The following is a 24,884-nucleotide window of genomic DNA, read 5'->3' as shown; positions in this document are numbered from 1 at the left end:
ATATCCTTCCCAAAATTTGACTCATCCAAATGTAAAAGACCTTTCTTTGTGGAACATAAAATGACTTTCATTTTGAACAGTAATTCGTCAATTTAATTTGGTCCAGTTGGTTCTATACATCTGCAGAAATAAATGTTTGGCGTCCTTTTTCAAGAAGATTAATTATGAAAAGCATTTTGAGCAAAAACCTGCTTTCTACATGGAGTACTACTGTAAAAAAAATACACTAAGTAATTTTTTGATAATAGAAATTGAAGATGCAAAGCTAGGGTTATACTAAATATTCTTCAGTTTAAATGAGGGCTATAGGCTACTTTCCATGAATATAAACACACAATATTTTTAACGTGCCAATCATGCACAACTTCAAAAAAAGTCTCTAAAGAAAAATAAATGCTTCTATGTTGCATTTTAACCAAGCAAATTCAATGTTGATCACATTTACAACTGGTAGCCTTGCACTGGAAGCAATTGGATTGCATGGAGTAGACATCCCACATATAAATGGTTGTTTGAGGCTAAAGAGAGGCAAGTCATGGAGGCCTTAAGAATCTAGGCTGCATTTCCAAGCAGCTGGGGGAAAAACTGTTTAACATTGCAGAATGTTAACACTGTGTCATGTCCCACGCATTCCTTTGTTCCATTTAAAACTCTGAAGTGGAGCTGTGCCTTGAGCTGAGACAAGAATCGTACGTAACAGCAAGCTGTACGTATTGAGGCAACAGCACTGTTACAAGTGCCTGCCACCTGGTTGCCTCCTATTCCGGAAGTGGCGGCGCTGTGATACGGCTGCGGCTCGCCTGCAGTCTGTCTGTTTTTACTTTTTTGTGTTTTTTTTTGTCTAGTTTAGTAAATTTTTTGGTTATTAGGTGGTGTTATGTGTGTGGGTCGGGGTGAAACAGGGCTTTCTGTCTCTCCCTTCGGGGGAATGCGACTTTTTTGTCGTATCCCCCTTCTCTTCCCCCGTCTGCGCTGAGGCCTAATGGCGGAGCTGGCGGCCTCCAACCTGCGACCGACCTCGAGGGTCCGGAGGTAGAGCCAGCCAGGACTCACCAACGCGAGGCTGGCCGTCTTCGAGCTGTGGCGACGTCCGGGCAGCGGCACGACTCGGCGCTGCGGTGAGGGCGGACGGCGCGGGGCTGAGACACTCCCGTGCGGGCGGCCCGGCTACCGGCTGGAAGGCGCTCCCGTGTGAGCGGCCTGGGTCCCGGCTGGAAGGCGCTCCCGTGGGGGCAGCCCGGTGCGGGGCTGAGACGCTGCCGTGTGGGTGGCCTGGCTACCGGCTGGAAGGCGCTCCGGTGAGGGCGGACCGGCTCCCGGCTGGAAGGCGCTCCCGTGGGGGCAGCCCGGTGCGGGGCTGAGACGCTGCCGTGTGGGCGGCCCGGTGTGGGGCGGAGACGGTGCTCCGGCGGCTGAGGCGGCGTTCTGGCGGCGGCGACCTGGAGCTCCCGTTGCAACAGCTGCGTCCGCTGGACTGGAGGGCGGCAGCTTCGACCACCCCCGGGCCGCGGAGCTTGAACCGCGGGACTGATACCATCGCCTGGTGGGGTATCGCCTCGGCGCAGAGGGAGAAGAGGAGGGAAGAGACAGTAACTCTAAGACTTTTGCCTCCATCACAGTGAGGAGGTGTTTGGTGAACTCACTGTGGTGGATGTTAATTTGTGTTTATTGTTTATTGTGTTGTTATTATTACATGTATGGCTGCAGGCAACAGCATTTTGTTCAGACCGAAAGGTCTGAATGACAATAAAGGATATCTAATCTAATCTAATCTAATTCTATTATCCAGCGACAAAGCCTTTGGATAACGGCCAAATTGACAAACAGCCATTTTTTTTTCCTTCTTTGTTCTTGAGGTTTGGGTTGCCTCCTCCCAGACCAGTTAGTTGGCTTATTTACAGTGCATTCAAAAATATTTTTAAATGGCTTAAATTCATTTTTTTTAAATCATTAATCAACACACAATACCCCAGAATGAAGAAGCGAAAACAGGCGTTTAGAAATTTTTGCAAAGTAATTAAAAATAAATAACTGAAATATCACATTTACATAAGTATTCAGACCCTTTGCTATGACACTCAAAATTGAGCTTAGGTTCATCTTGTTTCCATTGAATATCCTTGAGATATTCTACAACCTGATTGAAGTTCACCAGTGGTAAATTAAATTGACTGGACATGATTTGGAAAGGCACACACCTGTCTATATAAGGTCCCACAGTTGACAGTGAATGTCAGAGCAAAAACCAAACCATGAAGACAAATGAATTATTCGTAGCCCTCCGAGACAGGATTGTGTCGCGACACAGATCTGGAGAAGGGTACAAAACAATTTCTGCAGCATTGCAGGTCCAGAAGAGCACAGTGGCCTCTGTCATTCTTAAATGGATCCACCAGGACTCCTCATAGAGCTGGCCGCCCGGCCAAATTGAGTAATCGGGGGAGAAGGGCCTTGGTTATGGAGGTGACCAAGAACCCGATGGTCATTCCGACAGAGCTCCAGAGTTCTTCTGTGGAGATGGGAGAACCTTCCGGAAGGACAACTATATCTGCAGCACTCCACCAATCAGGCCTTTATGGTAGAGTGGCCAGACGGAAGCCACTCCTCAGTAAAAGGCACATGACAGCCCGCTTGGAGTTTGACAAAAGGGTTTTTTTCTCTGGTGCTCGGGCCTGATGAAACCAAGATAGAACTCTTTGGCCTGAATGCCAAGCGTCACATCTGGAGGAAACCAGGCACCGCTCATCACCTGGCCAATACCATACTTACGATGAAGCATGGTGGTGGCAGCATCATGCTGTGGGGATGTTATTCAGCAGCAGGAACTGGGAGACTAGTAAGGATTGAGGGATTGATGAACGGAGCAAAGTACAAAGAGATTCTTGATGAAAACCTGCTCCAGAGCGTTCTGGACTTCAGACTGGGGTGGAGGTTCATTTTCCAACAGGACAACAACCCTAAGCACACAGCCAAGACAATGCAGGAGTGGCTTCATGACAAGTCTGTGAATGTTCTTGAGAGGCCCAGCCAGTGCCCGGACTTGAACCCGATCAAACATCTCTGGAGGGACCTGAAAATAACTGTGCATCGACACTCCTCGTCCAACCTGACAGAGCTTGAGAGAATCTGCAGAGAAGAATGGGAGAAATTACCCAAATATTGATGTGTCAAGCTTGCAGCGTCATACCCAAGAAGACTTGAGGCTGTAATCGCTGCCAAAGGTGCCTCAACAAAGTACTGAGTAAGGGGTTTGAATACTTATGTAAATGTGATATTTCAGTTATTTATTTTTAATTCCTTTGCAAAAATTTCTAAACACCTGTTTCCGCTTTTTTATTGTGGAGTATTGTGTGTAGATTGATGATAAAAAAAAGAATTTAATCGATTTTAGAATAAGGCTGTAACGTAACAAAATGTGGAAAAAGTGGTCTGAATACTTTTTGAATGCACTGAAGAACGTTGCCCCTTTCATGACAACCCATGTGCTATTTTTGTCTGCTTCCTCCTCGTCCCCAAGTTTAAGGGAGGTATCTAATTGAGTCAGAAGTATATAAACTTAAATGCTATGGCAAAGTTACTTTCAAACTCTTGTCACAAAGTACAGTGGATGATCTAGCAATATACCCCTGCCTGACACATCTGTCAAATCATGGTATTTTGTGTTTCCCAGCAGTTTTACCTCTTGTATTCTGGCAGTGTGTGCTTCTACAAATTTTGGTTATCTTGTAGTATTCAACCAAATAAAATAATTTTTTGTGTGTAAACTTGCTGGAGAGTGTAACATGGTCGATCCTTTGATTATGACCCATGACAAAAGAAATTGACACGACCAAGACTTCAGAGTTGATGAGGTAAAAAATTTAGGTGGTCATAGAAAGATGGATAGTCAAGCAAGTGAAGGGATTTTAACATAACATTCTTAATGACGCATTTTTCCTTCAAGCATTTAAATTTATAAATGTAGTATCAATTGAGCCATTCAGTGATATGGGCATTGTATTACATTGATTAACCTGCAATTATTTTTTAGTATAGTGTCATTTAAATATACATCTCAAGTTCCACATCTGACTATACAAAATGTTTTTTTCATTTGTATCTTCATTCGATAATTTTACCTTTTCCAATTATAAAAACAAACTTACAGTTTATACTTGCAGCAGTGGCATCTTAATGGCTTTAAATAGGATAAAAGAGGCGTGAAATGTCCAGAAAATGTTCACAAAATGTATCCAAAGTTTTATCTTTTGTTAAAGGGTATTTTCTTAATATTACAAATTAGCCATGTTAAATTACAGCGGTTTCACCTCCTCTTGGCCAAATTTGAACCATGCATTAATTACCTATTACAATGCGTATTATAGGAATAAAAATAATCTGGGCCTGTAACTTGTTTGCACATGAATCTACATTATAGGCACACATCGTCAAGTCAAGAGAGTTTATTGTCATGTGTCCCTGATAGGACAATGAAATACTTGCTTTGCTTCAGCACAACAGAACATAGTAGGCATGAATACAGAGCAGATCAGTGTGTCCATATACCATTATATAAATATATACACACATGAATAAATAAACTGATAAAGTGCAATTAAACAGATAATGGGCTATTGATGTTCAGAGTTTTGGCCGAGCCTAGTTTAATAGCCTGATGGCTGTGGGGAAGTAACTATTCCTGAACCTGGTCGTTGCAGTCTTCAGGCTCCTGTACCTTCTACCTGATGATAGCGGGGAGATGCGTGTGTGGCCAGGATGGTGTGGGTCCTTAATGATGCTGCCAGCCTTTTTGAGGCAGCGACTGCGATAAATCCCCTCGATGGAAGGGAGGTCAGAGCTGATGATGGACTGGGCAGTGTTTACTAATTTTTGTAGTCTTTTCCGCTCCTGGGCGCTCAAGTTGCTGAACCAAGCCACAATGCAACCGGTCAGCATGCTCTCTACTGTGCACCTGTAGAAGTTAGAGAGAGTCCTCCTTGGCATACCGACTCTCTGTAATCTTCTCAGGAAGTAGAGGCGCTGATGTGCTTTCTTTATAATTGCATCGGTGTTCTCGGACATGGAATGATCTTCAGAGATATGCACGCCCAGGAATTTGAAGCTCTTGACCCGATCCATCCCATTTATATAAACGGGACTGTGGGTCCCCATCCTCCCCATTCCAAAAGCCACAATCAGTTCCTTGGTTTTGCTGGTGTTGAGGGCCAGGTTATTCTGCTGGCACCATTTGGTCAGTCGGTCGATCTCTCTTCTATACGTTGACTCGTCCCCATCAGTAATATACATTTTACATCATTACATCCTTCCTGGTCTTAGCAACTCCAGAAAGTTTGGAGATAATTTTTAAATGTGCATTTATTTTTGGTTGCAATAGAAATGTTAAAGGTAGCATTACAAATCAGATGGCTTTTTGATAATTCTCAAGATTGTTGGAAATGCTCGCCTCCTAACTGAGGAAAGAGAAGAGCATCATTTCACCATTTCATGATGCACTAGTTTTAAATATAAAGTTCCCACTTTATTTTTTAAATGTTTATTAATCCAAAATTACCTATGCATTTTTCTGTTGTTTCTGTGGTATTTTTTCATTTGTGTTTCAGGCATTATACATCTTGTCATCTTTAATTCTAGATTTATCAGCCAGCCATTCTGAATCAGTCGAATCTCAGAACCTTGCTTTATCAAACTCTAATGTGGCAAATCTGCCAGAAGATAAACATGATAATGGGGAGAGGAGCAAAATGCAAACAGAAAATGATTCTCAGCATTATCAGGGTGTGCAAGAACCACCTTCAGATCCTAAGACAGATGGCAAAGAAATCAAGAGACAGAAATCTCTGAGGAAAAAGATGGAGGATGGAGTACATTTCTCTAACAGAGTCTAGTACTAGCTGAGTGGTCTATACTAGCACCCAAAGGTATCTGGGAATTGAGCATTAACTGCATATTACTACCTTCTGGAAATCTAAATGGAATTGAAACTAAATGTAATGCAAATTCTTATTAATCATAGGTCAACAGTGCATGGTTCTCAATCTGGTTATTAATCTATAGAACATGTATCTAAATGCACTGAAAACCTAATTTAGTAGAACCTTCATTTAAAACCATTGATTACAGAAGTGTAGTTAATTATCGCTCAAAATAGATACTAAGGAACATTTTGTGGCTGAGTAATGCTCATTAACCTATACATTACTGGAATAACAATACTTTCAAAATAACAGCTTCTACTGACAGCATCAAAACGATAACGCTTGCAATTTTTAAATAGATGAAAAACAACTAGCCATTTTCACAACTGTGCAAAATGTTCAACTAATGTGGTTTTCTCCAGCTAAATGTACAGTATAAATATGTAGACACTTACATTTATAACATTCCTTACAAATTTAAGACTGGCAGCAGAAGTTTGACTAACATGTCACAGTAGGCATTCAGATTGATAGTTTCAATCATAAAGTTTTCTTTTTCATTATCTCTTTTAAGGAAAATACAGTTAATACGTTGTGTTACAGAAATTAAATGCTTATAGCCAAAATACAAATTTCTAGCCAAGTCTAGAATGCAGATAAAACATATTTGGATTTGCGAAAGCATATTTTGTTACAAGAGACTTTAAGCAAAGTGACTAATTATCATCACTACCTTTGACTGTACCATTACTGACTTTCTTTGCATGCTGATGCACTATTATTTGAAAAAAACATTTAAGGAGGTGAAACTGCCCAAAATAATTCAAAATTAAAATCTGCATGGGTTGTCTAAATTTTAGATAGTCTTGCCCAATGAAACATTTTGACTATTTGTCAGAATTCACTTCAATCTGCAATCTTAACTTGGTTTCCATCTCCACTAATGCTTTCGGACTTGCTGAATAATCTCAGATTTTTTTTTTTGTTTCTTCCAATTTTTCCTTTTTTCCCCCAAGATTTGTGAGATACTATTTACCATTGAAGTGCATATTGTTTTGATATATCACATTCTACCACTCTCATAATTAAGCTTTTCACAATAGACAATAGGTGCAGGAGTAGGCCATTCGGCCCTTCGAGCCAGCACCGCCATTCAATGTGATCATGGCTGATCATGTATTGTATCCCCAATCAGTACGCTATTCCTGCCTTCTCCCCATATCCCCTGACTCCGCTATCTATAAGAGCCCTATCTAGCTCTTTCTTGAAAGTATCCATAGAACCGGCCACCACCGCCCTCTGAGGCAGAGAATTCTACAGACTCACAAAGTGTTTCCTCGTCTCCGTTCTAAATGGCTTACCACTTATTCTTAAACTGTGGCCCCTGGTTCTGGACTCCCTCAACATCAGGAACATGTTTCCTGCCTCTAGCGTGTCCAACTCCTTAATAATCTTATATGTTTCAATAAGATCCTCCCTCATCCTTCTAAATTCCAGAGTATACAAGCCCAGCCGCTCCATTCTCTCAGCATATCACAGTCCCGCCATCCCGGGAATTAACCTTGTAAACCTACGCTGCACTCCCTCAATAGCAAAAATGTCCTTCCTCAAATTAGGGAACCAAAACTGCACACAATACTCCAGGTATGGTCTCACTAGGGCTCTGTACAACTGCAGAAGGACCTCTTTGCTCCTATACAACTCCTCTTGTTATAAAGGCCAACATGCCATTTGCTTTCTTCACTGCCTGCTGTACCTGCATGCTTACTTTCATTGACTGATGAACAAGGACCAGCTTCCATTGTACTTCCTCATTTCTCAACTTGACATCATTTAGATAGTAATATGCCTTCCCGTTTTTGCTACCAAAGTGGATAACCTCACATTTATCCACATTAATGCTGCTGCTTGCTGCTGCTGGCGCCGACGATGGCGGCCACGGTGTACTGCTCCTTGCTGTTTTGTATGTGTTTGTTCGTTTGTGTCGTCTGTGAGAACTCTACAAAGATTACTTTCACGAGAGAGGTCATAAACATCGGACATACGGTACCTCCAAACATCGTTCCGGATTTCTCTCACTCGCTAGATTATTTGGACATACACGTCGGCTGTGGCTGCGTTCAAGGTCTTGAGATGGAGGAGGACCCGTGGGAAGCGCTCTGGAGCACTCACCAGACTCCGGCAACGAAGACCACGCACACCACTCCCGAGCATATTCCTGGCAAACGTACGTTCTCTCAAGAACAAAGTGGACGAACTGCAACTCCTGCATCGGACAAACAAGGACTTCTCTTGAGCTGCTGTCCTGTGTTTCACCGAGACCTGGCTGTGTTAGTCGACCCTGGACAGCGCGCTGCAACTGGCTGGCTTCCAACTTCACAGAGCGGATCGCGAAGTGGAGGCAGCGGGGAAATCAAGAGGCCGTGGAATATGCTTCTATACCAACCAGGACTGGTGCAGCGACATCACGGTACTGTCAAATTTCTGCTCTCCCAACCTAGAATCCCTCTTTATAAACTGCAAACCCTTCTACTCTCTGAGGGAATTTAACTCCTTTATTCTCGCTGGAGTTTACATTCCCCCCCCAAGCCTGCGTACGTGAGGCGCAAATGCAACTCGCTGACCAGGTATTGAGGATAGAGAATGACTTCCCGGACACCGTGGTCATTGTTTTGGGGGACTTTAACAAAGCTAACCTCAGCCGTGACCTTCCAAAATACAGACTTCATGTTACCTGCCCCACCAGAGGGGAGAGAACACTCGATCACTGTTATACGGCAATCATGAACGCATATCGCTCTGTTCCCCGGGCGGGTCTGGGTCTCTCTGATCATTGTCTAGTTCACCTTATTCCGACCCACAGGCAGAAACTAAAAGCTGCTAAGCCTCTGGTCAGAAAAACGAAAAGGTGGACAAGCGAGGGCATTGAGAACCTACAATCCTGCTTTGACTGCACGGATTGGAATGTGTTCAGGGAAGCAACCACAAGCCTCGATGAGTATACGGACACTGTAGCACCATATGTCAGCTTTTGCGAGGACAGTTGCATTCCAATTAAGACCCGGACATGGTTCAATAACAACAAGCCCTGGTTCACTGCAGAACTCAGACAGCTCCGACGGTCTAAAGAGGAGGCCTACAGGAGCGGGGATACAGACCTCTACAGGCAGGCCTAGTACAAGCTGAGAAGAGGAATCAGAGCTGCCAAGGAAAGGTACTCAGAAGTTGAGGAGCAAGTTCTCAGCTAGTGGCTCTTCTTCAGTTTGGAAGGGCTTGCAAGAAATTACCAGCTACAAGAGGATAGCCCCCCGCTCTTTGAACAATCGTCAGCTGACCAACGACCTGAATGAGTTTTACTGCATGTTTGAAAATCAGAAATGTAACCCCGGTACCCCCTCCCCCCCTCCCCAACCAACACAGCCAGACTCCAGTCTACAAAGAATGGACCCTGCACCCTCTCCTTCCCATTCACCACTTCACACCTACTTAAGGCAAGACTCCAGTACGAAAAGACTGGACCATTTCCCACCCAACCAACACTTCACACCCACTCACAGCCTGACCTCAGTCTGCAAAGACTGTGCCTTTCTACACCTAAACCCCTCCAATCACCACTTCACACCCAATCATCCCACACCCTCTGTGCTGCACAACATAACTTATCCAATATCAACAATAAAAATAGAGGAGGTGGAGAGGCTTTTCAGAAGACTAAAAAAGCTGGAAATCTCCAGGACCTGACAATGTTTCCCCCTCTACTCTTAAGCTCTGTGCCAAACAGCTGGTCTATACAGACATTTTTAACCAGTCCCTGCAAACATGCACTGTCCCTGCCTGCTTCAAAGTCTCCACTATTGTCCCTGTACCCAAAAAGGCAAGGATTACGTCTTAATGACTACAGGCCTGTCGCACTGACCTCTGTAGTCATTAAGACACTCGAAAGGCTTGTGCTGGCCAAGCTGAAAAATATCACAAACTCCCTGCTGGACCCTCTGCAGTTTGCATATCGGGCCAATAGATCTGTGGATGATGCAGTCAACCTGGGCCTGCACTTCATCCTACAGCACCTAGACCGCCAGGGGACCATTGTGCCAGAGCTACTACACTCCAAACTTTCCGAGTTGACTGTGCCTGAACCCCTTTGTCAGTGGATCACCAACTTCCTGACAGACAGGAAGCAGCATGTGAGGCTGGGAAAGCACATCTCGGACCCGCAAACATTCAACATAGGAGCACCGCAAGGCTGCGTACTCTCTCATCTCCTCTACTCTCTCTACACCAACGACTGCACCTCCACAGACACCTCTGTCAAGCGTCTCAAGTTTGCGGATGACACAAACCTGATTGGACTGATCCAGGATGGGGAGGAATCTGCCTACAGACAGGAAGTGTCACAGCTGGCGTCCTGGTGCCGTAGCAACAACCTAGAGCTCAATGCTCTTAAGACAGTGGAATTGATTGTAGACTTTAGGAGAGCTCCCCTCACCCCACTCACCATCAACAACACCACAGTCACATCTGTGGAGTCTTAAGTTCCTGCGAACCATCATCTCCAAGGACCTTAAGTGGGGGGCTACCATCGACTCCACAGTCAAAAAGGCACAACAGAGGATGTGCTTCCTGCGGCAGCTGAGGAAGCACAATCTGCCACAGGCAATGATGGTCCAATTCTACACGGCCATCGTAGAGTCTGTTCTCTCCTTCTCCATCATGGTCTGGTTTGGCTCAGCCACCAAGCACGACACCTGGAAGCTGCAGGGAATCGTCCGATCAGCTGAATCCTTCCCTCCATTGATGAACTGTACACTGCAAGGGCCAGGAAGCGAGCGGGCAAGATCATCTCTGACCCCTCTCACCCTGGCCACAAACTCTTTGAATCACTTCCCTCTGGAAGGCGACTCCGGACTGTCAAAGCTGCCACAGCCAGACATAAAAACAGTTTTTATCCACGAGTAGTTGCTCTAGTCAACAGCCAAAAATCTGTAGCCTGCCTTTGATCTGGTATTTTGTTGGTTCACATGCTTGATCAATGGTGTTTTATCATTAATGTTTTATTATTATTAATGTTTAGTGTTTTCTGAGTCATTCGTAACTGTCACTGTGTGTCATGTTGTTACTTGTGGGCGGAACACCAAGGCAAATTCCTTGTATGCGAATACTTGGCCAATAAACTTACTTTCTTCCTTACTTAAACTGCATCTGCTATGCATCTACCCACTCACCCAACCTGTCCAAATCACCCTGCATTCTCATAGCATCCTCCTCACAGTTCTTACTGACACCCAGCTTTGTGTCATCTGCAAATTTGCTAATGTTACTTTGAATCCCTTCATCTAAATCATTGATGTATATTGTAAATAGCTGCGGTCCCAGCACCGAGCCTTGCGAACTAGTCACTGCCTGCCATTCTGAAAGGGACCCGTTAATCCTTACTCTTTGTTTCCTGTCTGCCAACAAATTTTCCATCCATCTCAGCACTCTACCCCCAATATCATGTGCCCTAATTTTGCCCACTAATCTCCTGTATGGGACCTTATCAAATGTTTTCTGAAAGTCCAGGTACACTACATCCACTGGCCCTCCCTTGTCCATTTTCCTAGTTACATCCTCAAAAATTCCAAAAGATTAGTCAAACATGATTTCCCTTTCGTAAATCCATGCTGACTCAGAACGATCCTGTTACTGCTATCCAAATGTGCCGCTATTTCATCTTTTATAATTGACTCCAGCATCTTCTCCGACACCGATGTCAAGCTAACGTGTCTATAATTCCCTGTTTTCTCTCTCCCGCCTTTCTTAAAAAGTGGGATAACATTAGTTACCCTCCAATCCACAGGAACTGATCCTGAATCTATAGAACATTGGAAAATTATCTCCAATGCATCCACGATTTCTAGAGCCACTTCCTTAAGTATCCTGGGATGCAGACCATCAAGCCCTGGGGATTTATCAGCCTTCAGTCCCATCAGTCTACCCAACACAATTTCCTGCCTAATGTGGATTTCCTTTAGTTCCTCCGTCACCCCAGATATTCTGGCCACTAGTATATCAGGAAAATTGTTTGTGTCCTTCTTAGTGAAGACGGATCCAAAGTACTTGTTCAACTCATCTGCCATTTCCTTGTTCCCCATAAAATCCACCTTTTTCAGTCTTCAAGGGTCCAACTTTGGTCTTAACTAATTTTTTCCTCTTCACATACCTAAAGAAGCTTTTACTATCCTCCTTTATATTCTTGGCTAGCTTACCTTCGTACCTCATCTTTTTTCCCCGTATTGCCTTTTTAGTTATCTTCTGTTGCTCTTTAAACATTACCCAATCCTCATGCTTCCCGCTCATCTTTGATACCTTTCTACATTTCCTGGCAAACCTGCTAATTTTACTGTGATGGCTGAAATGATAACATTTTGCACTTTCTCACTCTGCAGACAGCTTATACCGTGACAACATGACCATGGCCCTTCAACTTGGCAGTGGTGCATGGTTTATTTACTATTTTGTTACTCATATCCTGCCTAATGCAGTTTTTATTTGCTGCATATTAACTAAGACATTATTGTATCAATTTGACTTTATTAGTTAATATAAGCTGTATCGGTATGCAATTGGCCATACTTAAAAACAATAGATTGAATAAAACCGTTTTACTCATTGAGAATACTTTTTAATGTTTTTCTTAGCTTATTTGGTTTTAATTCATAATTTTGTTGTGAACTTGTATACTTTCCCAAGATAGCAAGTCCGATTAAATATGTAATTATCGAACAGAATCTGACGTAAATTAAGATTATTTAGTCAGAATTAAAGTCAGAATTAAAAGGTAGAACAACAACCTGCCAAGAGTGCTTTGGAGTAATTAAGGCCATATGTTGGAGTTTCATCGGCAGATTGACAGAGATGAGCTGTATAATTGTGTCTCCGAATCAAGCATGGACACCATTCGCTACAGAAGGCTGAACCCATTTCAGGTGGATCCCAGAAAGGAAAGTTATTTACCTTGGGAAAAAAAGAGTTTGTGATAGAAGCTGAAAACTATGCAAAAGAAATACAGAAATGTTTAATTTGGTTATTTATTGTGGATTTAAGTTTAAAAAAAGTGTTCTGCAGATAATTATTTTATGCCTGATTAGGATTTAGGCATGAAGACTAAATTATGTAAAACTGTCTTTGGGAGGTGGTTCCATAGCTCTTGTTTTCAATACAGCCTCTGTCAGGTTGTCTAAATACCTGGTAGACACAAAATGCTGGAGTAACTCAGCGGGACAGGCAGCATCTCTGGAGGGAAGTAATGGGTGATGTTTCGAGTCGAGACCCTTAATAGCTGTCGTGTTATGCATCAAGTTCGTGTTAGGAATATGTTTACGTCAAACACATTTGCTCCATTTCCACTGGGCAGTTTAGGTTAAATACTTTTTATGTTCAAATATTTCCCTATTATGCTATTGTGACACCTGTCTGTTTTATATTTTCAGTATCTTTGTAGAAGTAAAATAGACATTATATTTTAAGGCTATTTTTACTCTTAAATTGAGGAAACTAAACGTTTTTGAAAATTTTAGACAGCTATCATCAAAATTTTAGAAAGGTTGGAAGGAGATTTGAAGAAATTATGAAACCTGATTAAAGTTGAAATTTTCCTACTTTATCTTCTAGAAACAACTGATTTAAAAGTCCAGGAGGATCTCGTGAACATCATTGAAGGAGATGAAAAATCTTATTCCAAGGCTTTGAATGCAGTTATGGTAAATACTAATAACAAGGTATCTGCTGGAAATTGTCAGTGGCAATCATTAAATAACAAAGCAGGCAAAGAAATAGCAGGTGAAACCTGCCGGGAACATCTTGCTCGTAAACATCAGTCCCAAAGAGCTGTGAGTGAGAATCTTGACCTTTTGTCCATGAAAAGATTGACTCTGACTAACAGCCAGTCCGTACCTAAGGCTGGAAGCCAGAGTTTGGCAAACACTTCTACAACGCTCTTCAGTAAATCATTTGAACAGGTTAGTGGAGTCTATACTGGAAACAGTCCAGCCAGTGCCACAAGTAGAAATACGACAGAATCAAACAGATTTTCAGCCTGCAGTCTTCAGGAGGACAGACGTGTATCAGATCGTGAACTTCAAACCACTGTTTCAAAAACAGAAGCAACAATGCTCACCAAGTTTTAATGCCCATCTCTTGACAGATATATAATTTTGCACCATGGACATTAAAGAACATCTTGTATTTTTTGTATAAAATATTTTCAGTTATTTTGGCAAATGTGTTTTTTGATAATTGTGTGGAAATAGTCCAATTTCTTAATATACCTGTGAAAACAAATTAACAATGAATAGGGAAATGCATAATGTGTATATTAATGTATATTTTGTCTGTTTGAACATCATCTGAAAAATTAACTATTTTAGAATAGTAAATAACCTCTATCTTCCTTGAGGTGTTAGCCTTGTATTATTTATTTCTGTTGTAATCTGTTTAATTACTTCTACCATATATTTAGTAGTATTTTGAATGGAGAAAAAAAAATTAAACCTTTGAGCTTTGAATTCTACATATAGAATTGTGATATGAACTTAGTTGAACTAGATTCTGCAGCCTGCATGCATTTTGGCCTTTGTGACTTATACAAATCTATTTTGTTGCCTTTTTCAAATACCTTTTTTTAACAAACAAATTCTACTTTAAATCAGTAAATGTAAACATATTCCTATTTCTGATATCTCCTTGCATTAACAATTGCAGAAGTTGCTGGATAACCTCAACGTGCCTCAAAATTGAAAATGCTAAGTTTGTATTGGTTTATTATTGTCACATGTACCGAGATAAAGTGAAAAACAATGTTTGTAGGCGATCTGCACTATGCATGAGTACATCAGGTAATACAAAAGAAAAAGGAAAGAGCGCAGAATATAGTTACAGTTGCAGAGAATGTGCAGATAAAGAAGTGCAAGGGCAGCAGAGAAGTAGATTGGAAGGTCAGATATTTACCCTTAGCAAATGAGGGGTCTGGCTAAGAGTCTGGTAATAGCAGGAGAAACCTATTCTTGAATCTGGTGATATGTACTATAAAGCTTTTGTATCTTCTGCTCGGTAGGAGATGAGAGAAAAGTGAATGATAGGGGTGTGAATGGTATTTGATTATGTTAGCCACTTTCCCAGACAGCATGGTATAGATGAAGTCGAATGGCATGGGGGAGGGGGAGGAGGGCTGTGGGTGAGGAAACTCGTTTACCTGATGAACTGGTTGAAACTTGTGGTACAGGTTGAAAACTTTGGAATTTTGCAAATGTTAGTCCCATTGTCCTGTTTCAACCTATCATTTCAATACTTTGAGCAGTAATACTCATGTTAAAGAAATTATTGCTCACAAAATAACTTCTAGTTTAGCTTTGAATATACAAATTGCAGTACAACTTGAGAATTGTATTAATTTCTCAATTGTTTCTTCTCAGAAAGATATTTACTGAGGGCAGCTAAAGCAAGATAAAAATGTATTTTTTAAATGTATATATTTTTCCCAAACTATTCACAATTGTTAGTCATACCATTATTTTCTGCAGTTATTTGTGCAATTTTTACATAGAAGTGGAATACTGGGCAACTTTTTGCTTTAGTAAGAGCAAAACAAAAATAACCTATCCAACTTTTTAGTCTAAAGCAAGTTGTAATTATGATAAATAATTTATCAAAGAATATGTGTCATACCTATGATTTTCTGTCTAGATTCCAATAATACTTTTATTAAAGAAATCGTGTAGATACCACAGCACACGAATTTAAATGTTTTAATAAACATTTTTATTGAAGAAGTGAATATATTTGACAAACTTAATTGGTTTTAATTGTATTATTTTCCATTGGGAGATATCTTTGTAAATTGTATATCAGTGTATTCACAGATATTGACTGTCAAGTGCTAATCATGTGCCACACTTTTGAAAATGTTCTCAATTATCTACTTTAGCAGTTTATTATTCTGATTTAATTCCTACAGTTTACAATAATTGGAGAAGCCAGTTGCAAAGACTACATGTGAAGCTCTATGAAATTTGTGATCTGGATTACCAAGAAAAGATAATTAAAGCATTACAATATTGTTAAATATCATTGCATTATGTAACTGATTTTAAATATTTTTTAATTCAACGTTATAAGAGGGAAATAAATTGAAGATAATGGTTCTGAGTTTCTCAAAAAAAATAAAAGGATTTGGCCGTCTTCATTATGTATATTTTTATCTTGACATGTTTACTTTCTATTTGTGCTTAAACTTTTCTTTTACACTTTAAATTTTCCATCTCTGAGATAAAACCAAGTATTTAGCCTATCAATTGGTCAGTGAAATAGGCACTCAAGAGGTTTCGGCATTATATTTATTTACATAATTTCCAGTGTTTTCATCTTTTTTGGAGAAATAATTTTCTCACTAATAGCACAATGTTTAGAGAACGACACCAATGTGCAAAAAGGTGCACCTTCTGTACTGGGTTGTTCTATGACATGTTCATTTAGAAGCCCAAAATCGTCACATGTTGATCGCACATCAGTTCAGTTTCTTTCATGGAAGACGAAAGCTTATTGTTTCCACGAATAATTGAGTATGGTGTGAAATAACCACCAGAAAATAAGGACAATTTTTTATTTTAAATGAAATTTACGAAGTCATGTTACTTTAGATAAAACTGATTGAGAGCCAGGGAAAGCAATGGCCATTGTCTTGGTAATATTTGTTGTTCTAGCTTTACAATGGTGTTTCATGCCTTCCATATTTTGTGAAAATCAGGTGTGTGACATTGCCAGAGAATTGATTTGATGACCCTATCATTGAATAGATTCCCTGTAGCTTAGTTACCTAAATATTAACAGAACTAAGAATACCTAGCACCTGAAATAGAAATGTGAAATACCGAATGTGTAAGAAGGAACTGCAGATGCTGGTGACACAAAAAGTGACACAAAAGTTGGAGTAACTCAGCGGGACAGGCAGCATCTCTGGAGAGAAGGAATGGGTAACGTTTCAGGTCGAGACCCTTCTTCAGACTAAAGGTGTGCAGTAAGCTAGACAACATTTGTGGACCAAAATGCAGATACTTGATATTTCATCGGGCCTCTGAAAGCATGCTTTAAACTACATAGTGGGGTAAGGGGTTGTGTCTTTAACAGGGTGAATGACACAGATGTGGTATTCCCCATCCCATTCCCATACTGACCTTTCTGTCCTGGCTGCCTGCACTGTCTGCGAGGCCACACTCAATTTGGAGCAGCAGCATCTCATATTTTTCTTGGGCAGCTTACAATAATGATTTGTCTAATTTCATGTAACTCCTGCATTCCTTCTCTTACCCCACCCCTGCCTCTGCCCCACCCCCATTCTAGTCGTCCTACCTGTTCCACTGTTCAAATCTTGTTTCCCACTCATTAGCACATCTTCCCCAGCTAACAATGGGCCATTATGGACCACCTTTCCATAAGGACCACTGAGGTCATCTTTTGCTGGTCCTGTGTTTCTTTTCCGGCCTTTTCTCCCCCCCATCTTTAAGTCTGAAGAAGGGATACAATTCGAAACGTCACCTTTCCTTTTCTCCAGATATGCTGCCTGACCTGCTGAGTGACTCCAGCATTTTGTGTCTATCTTTGGTATAAACCAGCATCTGCAGTTCCTTCATTTACACTTGTTAACTACCAATCTGCCTGGAGCAGATGTAAAGAGATGAATGAAGAGGGGAGGGAAAGGAAGAATGTACTGGGAACTACATAGTCCACAGTGATGAAACAAAGAATCCAGATGCTGGCAGTATTCAAGTTGTAGCTTTGGAAATAAAGATTGATCTCGAATTGCAACTGGCCCATTCTGCATTAAGTGGAAAGAGTTGTTAATTGAAATTGTTCAATTGAGTATTAAAGGCTTGAAGGCACTAACATTCCAGTTGGGATTCTGTTGCTCAAGCTTGCACGTGGCTTCAGTGGAACAATATAAGAGACCAAAAACAGGTCAAAATGCAAGTGGATTAGAGATCTAACGTGACAGAGAACTGGAATCTCATTATCACCAATTCAAATGTTCATTCCATTTGACTTCATCATCCTCAATCTACCTGCAGCAGATGCATCTGGTGATGTTGAGAGTGATCACTGTGTAACCTTTGAGACACTATCATGTTTTCACAGAGAGGAAACTCTTGTGTCATTGCAACGTACCTAAATAGAATACTCAGATGGTCTATTCTCAGAGGCACGGTTATACAACAATGGAAACGAGATCCCACCATGAGCAGATCAGATCAGATCAAAACTGCTGTTGTGCTAAACCTAGACGTGAATGGTAGCAGACAAAATACTAAATGAAGGAGGCCAAGGTCATTCCCATCATCTCTGATGGAAGGTCCCAGCATATTAGTTCTAAAGACAAGGTTAAATCACTAGCAACCATGTTCAGCCAGAATTGGCTTACAAAAAGGGAAATGACAGTTGATTTTATTTTATTGAGTACCAGCTGTGCTGTAAGTATGAAATCCTGTTTTATGCCAGTTCATTGTTCTCACAAGGGATGTCTTGACTATTATCACACAAAAAACTTCCATGGAAAAAATTCTGGATATTGAATATATCAGTAGACTGTTGAATTGATTTCTATTGAATAATGACCCGAGCATTTGCATCTCCAAAGGCTTCTGGGGATGAATTGAAACTTGGTTAATCAAGGTTGTTTCTCGGCAGATTTGTAAGTTTTGACCAGATCCCTCTGATACAGAGTTCCATTAAATCCCATAACATATGCCAATATGTGCTTTAATTCTGCTCCATCCTGCTTGTCTCCAAATAATTGCTTCATTTCTTTCAGCTCATCGCCTATTTAAAAAATTAATTTAAAAAACATGTTGGTTGTTATCAAGTTGAGAGCTGGAGGATGTTCATTTTTTGTGCGCAATGGTCACAAAAATTATATATCTTTATTAATCTCTTTCTCTTTCATAAACTTAAACTTCATAAGGCGAACCTAATATAATTTTCTGATAACTGGTTTAAGCAAAAAATAACACGTTTTTCTCAAGTTTATTGACAATGCAAAAAAAAAACAAATCAAACTGCTTGTTCAAAACTAAAGCAAAACCTTGGAGGAGAGAGAGAGAACACACACACATTTTCCATAAGCTAACAAAAACATACATAATAAACTTTTGATAAACAAACATACCGGTACTTAAATTTTTTAAATTCATATAACATCCCAAAATGATGAATAAAAATTACTAAATAACGTGGGTGAATGAGGGACTACCTGCACGCCAGGAAGCACACACAGGACTGCTGGAGACAGTGCATGCATCTGTACTCGAGTGAGTCACTTGATGATACACAAATCCGTTACGTACAGCACCTGTCCACTGACCACTAAAGGCCGTTTAACACTGGCGCCGTATAGACGTCGCTAAATATATTCCCTATAACTATTAAAATGATATAACAGGTTGAAGGCTTTATTATAATACCCAAGAATTTTCCAAGAATATGCCGTGCGTGTACAGTAAAGTTACGAATATGAAATTAAACACAAAAATGACTGAAAAATGTAATTACATATGATTAGCCTGTCTATCATTATTTCTCCCGGAACCCCTAGCGAACTCTTGCGGCACCTTAGTGTTCCGGGAACCCCGGTTGAGAAACGCTGGGCTAAACTATACACCAGGAAGAATTTTTTTTTTTTAAAGAACGGTAGGCAGAAATAGTTTTTTTATAGCATAGAAAAAGAGCATGCTATATCACTTTTGAGAATTTGATATCTGGAAGGCTGCAAAGTACCCTGATGGAGGATCAAACATTTTAAGCTTGTACTTGATGACGATTGTAACAGAGAAAGATCAGATTAGGGGTGGGAGAACAAATTAAAGTAGCAGACAACTTGACACGCAGAGTCATTCCTTGGACTGAGCACTATGCTGTACAGTGATTACTACTATCAGATAGACCAATAATATTGTTTGGGTTTGATGTTTTCATGTTTCATTCATAGAATCATACAGCATAGAAACAGACCCATCTTTCCCAGGCCAACCAGATTTGCCTGCGTTTGGCAATATCTTTGATCTAATGATATTCATGGATCTGTCTAGATATATTTTAAAATTCACCATTGTATCAGCCTCTACATCTTGCTATGACAGCTTGTTCTATGTACAGACCACCTTCTGTGTGAAGAAATTGGCTGTAGACATGAAATGCTGGAGTAATTCAGCGGGACAGGCAGCATCTCTGGAGAGAAGGAATGGTTATGTTTCGGGTCGAGACCTTTCAGATACTTCTTTAGTCTACTTTGAAGAAATTGGCCTTCTGGTGTCCTTTGAACCTTTCCTCCTTCACCTTAACCAATGTCCCCTCATACTGGACTCCAGAACTTAGTCTGAAGAAGGGTTTCGGCCCGAAACGTTGCCTAAATCCTTCGCTCCATAGATGCTGCTGCACCCGCTGTGTTTCTCCAGCATTTTTGTGTACCTTAGGAACATGTCTGCAGCTTTGACAGGCCTTATCTATGACTGTCATGATTTTGTATACCTCCCTATGCTCCAGTGGAGGAAAAAAGTCCCAGCCTCTCCTTATAACCCAAGCCAAGTCAATGGTGAATATTGTTTCATTTATGATGAAAGGGCATTCCGAATATCTACCTTATTGTGGATATTGGACTTTGTCTATGGAACATAGTAATAGAAACATAGAAACATAGAAAATAAGTGCAGGAGTAGGCCATTCGGAACTTCGAGCCTGCACCGCCATTCAATATGATCATGGCTGATCATCCAACTCAGTATCCTGTACGTGCCTTCTCTCCATACCCCCTGATCCCTTTAGCCACAAGGGCCACTTCTAACTCCCTCTTAAATATAGCCAATGAACTGGCCTCAACTACCTTCTGTGGCAGAGAGTTCCAGAGATTCACCACTCTGTGTGAAAAATGTTTTCCTCATCTCGGTCCTACAGGATTACCCCTTTATCCTTAAACTGTGACCCCTTGTCCTGGACATCCCCAACATCGGGAACAATCTTCCTGCATCTAGCCTGTCCAACCTCTTAAGAATTTTGTAAGTTTCTATAAGATCCCTCCTCAATCTTCTAAATTCTAGCGAGTGCAAGCCGAGTCTATCCAGTCTTTCTTCATATGAAAGTCCTGACATCCCAGGAATCAGTCTGGTGAACCTTCTCTGTATTCCCTCTATGGCAAGAATGTATTTCCTCAGATTTGGAGACCAAAACTGTACACAATACTCCATTTGTGGTCTCATCAATACCCTGTACAACTGCAGTAGAACCTCCCTGCTCCTATACTCAAATCCTTTTGCTATGAATGCTAACATACCATTCGCTTTCTTCACTGCCTGCTGCACCTGCATGCCTACTTTCAATGACTGGTGTACCATGACACCCAGGTCTCGTTGCGTCTGCCCTTTTCATAATCGGCCACCATTTAGATAATAGTCTACTTTCCTGTTTTTGCCACCAAAGTGGATAACCTCACATTTATCCACATTATACTGCATCTGCCATGCATTTGCCCACTCACCCAGCCTATCCAAGTCACCTTGCACCTCCTAGCATCCTCACAGCTAACACTGCCCCCCAGCTTCGTGTCATCCGCAAACTTGGAGATATTGCATTCAATTCCCTCGTCCAAATCATTAATATATATATATTGTAAATAGCTGGGGTCCCAGCACTGAGCCTTGCGGTACCCCACTAGTCACTGCCTGCCATTCTGAAAAGGACCCGTTAAATCCTACTCTTTGCTTCCTGTTTGCCAGCCTCTATCCACATCAATACTGAACCCCCAATATCGTGTTCTTTAAGTTTGTAAACTAATCTCTTATGTGGAACCTTGTCGAAAGCCTTCTGAAAGTCCAGATATGACACATCCACTGGTTCTCCCTTATCCACTCTACTAGTTACATCCTCGAAAAATTCTATAAGATTCGTCAGACATGATTTACCTTTCGTAAATCCATGCTGACTTTGTCCAATGATTTCACCACTTTTCAAATGTGCTGCTATCCCATCTTTAATAACTGACTCTAGCATTTTCCCCACTACCGATGTTAGACTAACTGGTCTATAATTCCCCGTTTTCTCTCGCCCTCCCTTTTTAAAAAGTGGGGTTACATTTGCTACCCTCCAATCCTCAGGAACTACTCCAGAATCTAAAGAGTTTTGAAAATTTATCACTAATGCATCCACTATTTCTGGGGCTTCTTCCGGGATGCAGCCTATCCGGCCCTGGGGATTTATCGGCCTTTAATCCATTCAATTTACGTAACACCACTTAGGTAACCTGGATTTCACTCAGTTCCTCCATCTCATTTGACCCGCGGTCCCCTGCTATTTCCGGCAGATTATTTATGTCTTCCTTAGTGAAGACGGAACCAAAGTAGTTATTCAATTGGTCTGCCATGCCCTTGTACCCCATGATCAATTCACCTGTTTCTGACTGCAAGGGACTTACATTTGTTTTAACTAATCTCTTTCTCTTCACATATCTATAAAAGCTTTTGCAGTCAGTTTTTATGTTCCCTGCCAGTTTTCTTTCATAATCTATTTTCCCTTTGCTAATTAAGCCTTTGCCCTCCTCTGCTGGACTCTGAATTTCTCCCAGTCCTCTGGTAGGCTGCTTTTTCTGGCTAATTTGTACGCTTCATCTTTTGTTTTGATACTATCCCTGATTTCCCTTGTTATCCACGGATGCACTACCTTCCCTGATTTATTCTTTTGCCAAACTGGGATGAACAATTGTTGGAGTTCATCCATGCAGTCTTTAAATGCCTTCCATTGCATATCCACCGTCAACCCTTTAAGAATCAATTGCCAGTCAATCTTAGCCAATTTACGTCTCGTACCCTCAAAGTTACGTTTCTTTAAGTTCAGAACCCTTGTTTCTGAATTAACAATGTCACTCTCCATCCTAATGAAGAACTCAACCATATTATGGTCACTCTTACCCAAGGGGCCACGCACAACAAAACTGCTAACTAACCCTTCCTCAATACTCAATACCCAGTCTAGAATAACCTGCTCTCTCGTTGGCTCCTCTACATGTTGGTTTAGAAAACTATCCCACATACATTCCAAGAAATCCTCTTCCTCAGCACCCCTGCCAATTTGATTCACCGAATCTATATGTAGATTGAAGTCACCCATTATAACTGTTTTATCTGTGTTGCACACATTTCTAATTTCCTGTTTGATGCCATCCCCAACTCCACTATTACTGTTAGGTGGCCTGTACACAACACCCACTAGCGTTTTCTGCCCCTTAGTGTTTCGCAGCTCTACCCATATCGATTCCACATCCTCCAAGCTAATGTCCTTCCTTTCCATTGCATTAATCTCCTCTCTAACCGGCAATGCTATCCCACCTCCTTCTCCTTTCTGTCTATCCCTCCTGAATATTGAATATCCCTGGATGTTCAGCTTCCAGCCTTGGTCATCCTGGAGCCATGTCTCCGTGATCCCAACTATATCATAATCATTAATAGCTATCTGCACATTCAACTCAACCACCTTATTACGAATGCTCCTTGCATTGAGACACAAAGCCTTCAGGCTTGTTTTTACAACGCTCTTACCCCTTATACAATTATGTTGAATAGTTGCCCTTTTTGATTTTTGCCCTGGATTTGTCTGCCTGCCACTTTTACTTTTCACCTTGCTACCTATTGCTTCTACCCTCATTTTACACCCCTCTGTCTCTCTGCTCACACATTTAAGAACCCCACCACCACTTATTCTCTGTTTATTATTTTTTTCATCTTTCCCCCCTACATGTTAGGTCTGAGTGCTTCCCTTCTCTGCCTCCTGCCCCACACACTGTCTACTAGATTTCTCTATTTGAGTCCCCCCCCAACCGTTCTAGTTTAAATGCTTGATCTGATTGTATAGCATGCAAAACGAAGCTTTTCATTGTACCGCGATACACATGATAATAATAAAACTAAATCTAATTTTCATTTTCGTATTTGCCTTTATCGAGAAGTGGCTCCTGAGCTGTGGGGAGCAAAGATACTTGAGGAGCCTCCTTTGGTGGGGATCAAAGATACTAGAGGAGCAAGATAGACCACTCCTACGAAATCCAATGGACTAACGTGTAGTACGCAACGGAACGTCACTTCCGCCATTTTAGGAATAAGACCCCGACCTCTGTTATGCCTCTCGCAGTTTAATCCACGTCAGTCCATTGGATTTTGCAGGAGTTGATCTTGGTCTATCTTAACCTTCTATGATAGACCATTATGATCTTTGTTTATAATAATGTGCTTCTTTTTAAAAAAAAAGTTAAAAAGGGAAACTGTATAAAATGAGCGACAATGCGCAATGATAGGTCTCTGGGCCATATGCATTCTATGATCTTTGGGTTAATCAGTGTTGTGGGGGAATGATATGTGTGTGTTCCTGTGTGTGAGAAGCAAGATAGCGATAATAGATTTCAAAGTTCCTCATGGATCAGAAGTAACTTTGATTTAAAGCAACTCATGATGTACATGAGCCATTCTCATGATACATAGATCTAACAATACATACATAATAATAATAATAATATATTTTATTGTCATTGCACGTCAGTGCAACGAGATTTAGTGTGCAGGGGGGGGGGGGGGGGGGCACTCATTAGGGCCGGTTCAGAGCCGCTATAGTAGCTCTTGGGATAAAACTGTTCCTGAGTCTGGAGGTTCGGGCGTAGAAGGCCTTGTAACGTCTGCCGGAGGGAAGTAGTTGAAACAGACCGTGGCAGGGGTGTAATGAGTTCTTATGCATGCTGAGGGCCTTCCTGGTAGATGCCCTCCAAGGCTGGTAGCTCTGTCCCGATGATCCGCTGCGCTCTGTTGACGACGCGCTGAAGAGCTCTCCTCTCCGCCTCCGTGCAGCTGAGATATCACACAGAGATGCCATACGTTAGTATGCTCTCTGTGGTGCAGCGGTAGAACGTTGTCA

The 24,884-nt window shown here is 41.3% G+C and overlaps 1 protein-coding gene across 6 annotated transcripts in view; it reads left to right on the top strand.

Annotated features, from left to right (window-relative positions):
• Positions 1 to 16,137, top strand: part of fam126a (family with sequence similarity 126 member A) — a 77,019-nt gene extending 60,882 nt beyond the window's left edge. For 4 of the 6 annotated variants that reach the window (XM_033046272.1, XM_033046253.1, XM_033046261.1 and 1 more), the window contains one exon: positions 13,566 to 16,137. In XM_033046272.1, coding sequence (XP_032902163.1) covers positions 13,566 to 14,080 — 515 coding nt within the window. In that variant the 3' untranslated portion in view covers positions 14,081 to 16,137. Of the gene's footprint in view, positions 1 to 5,631; positions 5,919 to 13,565 lie in introns of those variants that run through there. The other 2 variants (XM_033046287.1, XM_033046297.1) reach the window with 1 other exon arrangement.
• Positions 16,138 to 24,884: the final 8,747 nt, after the last annotated feature.

The sequence above is a fragment of the Amblyraja radiata genome, chromosome 2 (genome assembly GCF_010909765.2).
Source record: "Amblyraja radiata isolate CabotCenter1 chromosome 2, sAmbRad1.1.pri, whole genome shotgun sequence".
In the NCBI taxonomy this organism is placed as follows: domain Eukaryota; kingdom Metazoa; phylum Chordata; class Chondrichthyes; order Rajiformes; family Rajidae; genus Amblyraja; species Amblyraja radiata.
The sequence above is the reverse complement of the archived record's forward strand: the minus strand, read 5'-3'. Positions and strand labels throughout refer to the sequence as shown.